Raw genomic sequence first — 6,334 nt, 5'->3', positions numbered from 1 at the left:
AACTGAATGCAGGAAGGATCTCCTGTAGCAGTCTGTAATCCAACGGTGACTTCTGACTGAAGACTCTGATTATAGATGCTCAGGTGGTTTCATCACAATGTTCAATTCATTTTATTTATATAACATCAATTCACAACAAATAGCAACTTAATGTACAAACAAATCAACTCAATATTATAGCATCACATGAAGTCAAATAATTTTACATGAAACCCTCCTTTAAAGTTCAACTGTATCTGGTTTAAACTCTGAATGTTTCTGATGTAAAGTTCGTCTGAGCTCAGAGGGCCGCGGTTTTTCCTCCTGCTACCAAATTATGTTCATTATATAAATTAGTTTCTTTATATTTGTATAAATTTTTTCCCCATGAATTTTCCCTGAGGATCTTGTTGAAAACAGAAGAATATATAAATTCTCAGCACCTTGTTTTGTTTAAAAATGGAGGAATGTTTCGGTTTTTCACCCTCTAAGGCTGAAGTGACCCAAATCCAGTTTTTGCCTTCATGTGAGAACCTGCAGCAGAACCTGCATCTGATATTTAATGAGTCTGAACAACAGGTCAGAGTTTTTCCCGCTCAGAAACGTGTTCCTAAACTTGATATGTATCGGATCGTTTCAAATGTGCGGCCAGGTCGGTTTCATCAGACCTGAACGTCATCGATCTGCGTCTGGATACGCACAAACACCGAGCACTTCTTCTTCTTGGCAGAAACACAGAGCAACGTGTGCAGCGTTATTGCGCCCTCTACTGTTCATGCAAAGGACACTTTCAGGTCATCTGCAGTTCACACATACGATCACATACATTTGGAAATGTGAACCAAAAAAAATCAGATTTCACAAATAAATTTGAACCGAACATGAAGGCCTGCAGTGAGAACGCAGCCTAACAACACAGACAGACTTTCTGCAGCAGAAGTCACCAAATAGCAGAAAACATCTCAGCTGCAGCAGTTTAATGCTTTATGAAAACATGAGACAGAGTTTGAATGAACTGATCAGAGGGACCAGATGCTCAGCAGATGTTTCTCCTCTTTGTTCTGAAGTTCAGACTTCCTGGATTTCCTCCTCCTGCCGTCAGGCGGCCATCTTTACCGGCTGCATCAGAGGAAAAGTTCAGATCACAGCTGTGGAGTCCTCCTCCTTCTTCCTGTGCTGCGCTGCTCGCCTGCCCCCTGCTGGTGAGGAGGCAGACTGCGTGTCCTGCTGGGAGAGCTGGGAGATGAGCAGATCCACGCTCTGGACCAGAACCGCTTCCAGAACCTTCTGCTCCTCCGTCGTGAACCGACTCAGAACGTGGCGCTCCACAGAGGTTTTCCCGGCCGGCCGGCCGATCCCGACCCGGAGTCTGGGCATCACCTGGGGGGAAAGGTCAGCGAGAGGTCACCGCTGGTCCAGCAGGGTTCAGTAAGAAAAACGTAAAACCAAGACATTTCCAGAAACATTCAAAATAACGTTTTAACAAAGAAACCTTTTGTTATCAGGTTACTTATCAATGAAAACTCAGGTTTGTTAATCAAAGAAAGATTAAATTATCTCAGTTTTAAACAATCAGCAGTAATCTCAACATTATTACATGTTTACATTCAAACTCATCCTACATGCGTCTGAGATCATGACCTTCAACACCTGGACGTTCCTAAGACTTAAATTTTGACTTTTTCCCCCAAAGTTTTTGACTTTTTAAGAGCAGAACCTGCATCTGATAAGTAAAGACAAAACATTTCTCAAACATTTCTGGTCTCTGTTGCAATAGGTGGTGCATTCTTGTTTTTTTGTATAAATACAGAATTATTATAACATGAACTGGATTTCTCAGACAATGTCTTGTCCTAAATGCATATTTATTGTAAATATATATCTGAATGCATTATGTTGTCCTTGTTTGTTCCCTTTTTTACCTATTAACGTGTATAAAATGCTTTATTCCTTCATATAGTTCAAAGGAAAGCACTACACTGACTCTCTGAAGAATGTGCAGTTTTATGTGTGTGTGTGTGTGTGTGTGTGTGTGTGTGTGTTCAGTGGAAAGTTTCTTACATCAGTCTGGAGACAGTCGATACACGAGCGAACTCCGTTGTGACCTCTAGGCAGAAGAAGAAATCAGAGTTAAACTTCATGGTTCTCAAAGCTCAATCCGTCTCCTGGCTGGTGCCCACTGAAAGCAGAGGTCAGAGGTCAAAGTGAAGGAGAAGTGGCTCCTCTACTTTCTCTCTGGTAGGTTGGAACCTACCAGAGAGGAGCAGAATGCCACCATCAGCAGTTGTTCTGGACCGACCCAGAGAGAGCGGTCCACATTGTTCTGGTACAGAACCACAGACTGTAATAGTCGCTCCACAACCAACTGCTCCAGTGGGCAACAAGCGCAAAGAAGCATGCAAACTCTGAAGCACAAACAGACGGAGGGAAGCTTCACTCTTCTGCATCCTGCAGGTTTTTTACCCACAAAGAAAACAAAAAATGCTGCAACTACAGGAAACAGAAGCAAAAGGGAAAATGCTGCTAATAGCAAAAACAAAAGTGTAAGAGCTGCAAATTCACTCCGTAAAGCAGAAGTCCTCCAGACCACCAGGGGGAGTTGACCACCAAATCATATGGGACCAGACCCTCACAAAAGATGGAATCTCCAGAAAAAAGTTGAAGAAAATGTGTTATATTTTTACCACATTATAGAAAAGCATATTTACATATTTATTGTTAGCAGCACTTTAGACTTTGTGCTGTTTTTTGCAGCATTTTCCCCTTTGCTTCTGTTTCATGCATTTGCAGCATCTTTGCAGCAGTGGCAGCATTTTATTTTTGCATTTGTTTTATTGATTGTAGGTTTTTGCTTGTGTTTTCTGTGTTTGCAGCATGTTTCTGCTGCATTTGCTCTTTGTTAGTGTTTCAGAGTTTGCATCAGTCAGTCACATATGGAGACACTAAACCCTGAGGTCTTCAAACCAAACACTCTTTTCTCCATGACGACACTTTGAGATGCTGACCTTGACGACCACTAACGGCTGCTACTGCCTCCTGCTGGCCATCCAGAGAATACAGGTAAAACGTTGCTTACCTCTTTCAGATTTAAAGTTTTTGTATATTTTCTGAGCAGCTGGTCGCCTCCACAAATGTGTTTAAAAACCCAACGCCAACAAACACTTCCTGCTTCATTCAACTGTTCCAGGTCATATAAACCCACCTGGCGCTTCCTCCATGTTTGATGGAGATTTTCCCCAAAGGTTTGTCCAGCTCATCGTGGACCAGCAGGATGTCCTCAGGCTTGACTCCGTATTTTCCAGCTGGAAAAGGAAAATAACGTCAATAAAATTACTTCAAAGTGACTTTACGTGTTTCTGGTTTCATTCAGAAAACCACAGCTGAAATGAGAAGAATAAAAATTAATAATATTCTAGTAACAGAAACATGAAAGTTGATGTGACTCTTCTAGAACTAATCAGATGTTCTGGTTCTCAGAGGCTAATCTCATCATAATCTGGAGTGGGATTAAATCTCTGAGAAACTAAAGTCAGCTGATGTTTAAAGATGAAATAATAAAGCCATGATTGTCGAGTCAAACAGAACCTTAAACAACAAACAGGTCCTGAATGAGCCCATTGACCGGGCCGCCCATGACCTCACCCGCTCTGGCCACCGACACCCCGTTGACGTTCATCAGCAGCCGGGGACGGAGCAGAACCACGCGGGCCTGCTGGACCTCCGTCAGGATGACATCACCGGATACATGACGGTCGCCGTGCCAACAATCGGCCACACCGAGCCGGGCAGCCAGCGCTCCCAGCACCGCCATCCCCACGCTGTGTCTGGTACCCTCCATCCCTTGGTTCCCGAGCCCCACCACCTGACACACACACACACACACACACACACACACACACACACACACACACACACACACACACACACACACCCCCACACACACCCCCACACACACACACACACACACACACTCTTGTGGTTTAGGAGACCGTTATGACTTTTGGGGTGTTTATGGGGACACACCTTTCCCTTCATCAGGTGACCACAAACACAAACACAGCGATGGAGAAACTGATCTGAACTCTGATCCAATCAGGTTTTAGGTGATTATTGATCAGTTATGCAATAATCACCTAAAAACTGAAACTGTGATTCTTTTGTTTGGTCTTTTTTTTTGTGGATTGAATCAAATAAATATTTTTGCTTTATTTGACCATAAGTATTTCCTCTGTAAACATTTTTTTAATAATAATATAATCCAATCCGGCCTCTAAATTAACCAGTGTTACTGATGGTGTGGGGGGAATTTTTTACCATCTCCTGATTCAATTCAATTTGGATATTTGGGTGCAGAATATGATTCAAAAATCATCTTTGATTCAAAACAATTACTCCTACTAGGGCAGAACTGATTTATCTGATTAATCAAGATGAATGATTATTGAAATAATTGTCAAATAATTTTGCATTTTATTAGTCATTAAGTGGAGAATACAAATTAAAAAACGATAACATTAGAAGAGTAAGTAACCAAAATGGCACATAAATACAAGTTGCAGAAGCAGAAATGGCTGAGAAACAGATAAGCAGATAATGGATGGATGGGCGTTTATAAAACCAAAAGAAATGTTATATTTTCCATAAGAAAATTTAAAACCTTATATTCCACTAGATACAGAAATGGCTTTTAACACATTTTAAAAATATTAGCAATAAAACATGTTGTGTGATGGTTTTCTACATTTATTAAAATCCCAACTATAAATATTAATTGTAGTTGAGCTTAAAAAGATGGAGAGTTTCTGTGAACATTAATTTTCAAGTCTTCTACAGATTCTCAAATGACTGGGCCATTCTAACATATAGATTTATGTTTTGATCTAAGTTTAGGGTTGCTGGCAGATGAACCTCCTCTCAGTCTCAAGTCTTCAGAGTCCAACAGGTTTCCCTCCAGGGTTGTCCTTATTTAGCTCCACCCATCTTCCCATCAACTCTGACCTGCTCCTCTATCCATGCTAAAGAGAAACATCCCCACAGCATGATGCTGTCAACTTCGTGTTGAATGCTAGGGACTGTGAGCTCATGGGGATGTGCACCTAACACGTTCATTTTTTGGTCTCATATGAGTACCAGCTCGCATGCTGCTTGTTCGGGTAATCGGAAACAGCTATTAGAACGTGAATACCGAACAAAAATTAGTTACTGAAGGACATAAACCTATGCCGAACAGTTAACGTCGTATAAATGTGTAGTAGTTTTGTGTTTATTTCAAGGGATCTTATAAATAACTTGAAGAAAACCTCCAAAAATCATTCATTTGCTGATTCTTGAATGAGGTTTGGTTAGGCCGGCTGGTTACGGTCATTATAGCAATAACTAATTTAAATAGCAGCTAATTTACACAGTTTCAGAGTGAATATATTCTGAATAGAGGATTAGCTACAAAACTCACCAACTTTCTCCGACCCTCTGTGTGAATCTCCGCTTCAGCTCCTATCATCGTTGCTTTAAACTGCTCTCCCAGCAAAACTCGGTTTATGACTCTCGTTAAAAGTCTTCTCATCGTGACAAAGTTCAGCAGCTTCTTAAAGAAGTGCGATAAAATCGGACAGACTTTAGTCAAAAACGAACGGTTTTTCATTCGGCTCTGATGTTCAAGCGATCCGTCTCAACAGTCAGTCAGTTCAGAGGTAACGTAACAGGAACAGGAATGAAACATCCTGAGCAGATGTACCTACGTTCACAACATCCTCAGAAAACTGTAAAACCTGCAAAATGTTCAATTAAATCATTAATTTTTAAAACAAAACCCCTCTTTAAATATTGTCTCAATCATTCACGACCTTTTACTCAAACTAGTCAAGGAGAAGAAGACAAGACCACGCAATGACTGGGTTTGTGTGTGTGTGTGGAGCTTCAGCGCCATCTAGCGTCGCGGCAGACAACATGCATTTCCTCCCTATATTGTCCAGATGGAGGATGTGGGCCAAAGGTGATACAGTACATTCCAATGAATAAAGAAATAAAGCATCAAATAAATAATTTATATGTGATAATTACGTGAAAATAATGCATATCAGATATCTAAATGTGTCAGGACCTATGGAATTGTTTAAAGTATTTAATTTCCCTTTGGCATCAATAAAGTATTTTTTAATTTAACTGGTATACAAGGACATACATTCAGGACAACTGCATTAACACGAGAAACTATCCTGTTAAAACGAGAAACTTTCTTGGTATAACGGCTTTTATATCTTGTACAAACCATAATTTTCACACACACACACACACGCACACACACACACACACACACACACACACACACACACACACACACACACACACACACACA

General features: G+C 40.8%; 1 protein-coding gene across 1 annotated transcript; it reads right to left on the bottom strand.

Moving 5' to 3' along the window:
* Nucleotides 1-702: 702 nt before the first annotated feature.
* ptrh1 (peptidyl-tRNA hydrolase 1 homolog) lies at nt 703-5,860 on the bottom strand. The gene is made up of 5 exons (XM_008419340.2): nt 5,432-5,860; nt 3,622-3,841; nt 3,182-3,281; nt 2,041-2,086; nt 703-1,359 (listed from the first exon to the last, which is right to left on the bottom strand). Exons 1-5 carry the CDS (start codon nt 5,618-5,620, stop codon nt 1,117-1,119), a joined length of 798 nt encoding a protein of 265 aa, XP_008417562.1. The 5' UTR covers nt 5,621-5,860; the 3' UTR covers nt 703-1,116.
* Nucleotides 5,861-6,334: the final 474 nt, after the last annotated feature.

This window comes from Poecilia reticulata, linkage group LG9, assembly GCF_000633615.1.
Source record: "Poecilia reticulata strain Guanapo linkage group LG9, Guppy_female_1.0+MT, whole genome shotgun sequence".
Taxonomy (NCBI): Eukaryota; Metazoa; Chordata; class Actinopteri; order Cyprinodontiformes; family Poeciliidae; genus Poecilia; species Poecilia reticulata.
Note: the sequence above shows the minus strand (reverse complement) of the source record. Positions and strands in the feature narration are given on the sequence as shown.

Excerpts from the sequence above, each read along its gene's own strand:
- ptrh1 (XM_008419340.2), bottom strand. The coding sequence starts at position 5,620 with ATGAAAAACCGTTCGTTTTTGACTAAAGTCTGTCCGATTTTATCGCAC. Across the intron at positions 2,087-3,181 it reads AAACATGGAGGAAGCGCCAG|AGGTCACAACGGAGTTCGCT; the intron begins GTGGGTTTATAT and ends TCTTCTGCCTAG. Across the intron at positions 1,360-2,040 it reads TCGACTGTCTCCAGACTGAT|GTGATGCCCAGACTCCGGGT; the intron begins GTAAGAAACTTT and ends CTTTCCCCCCAG.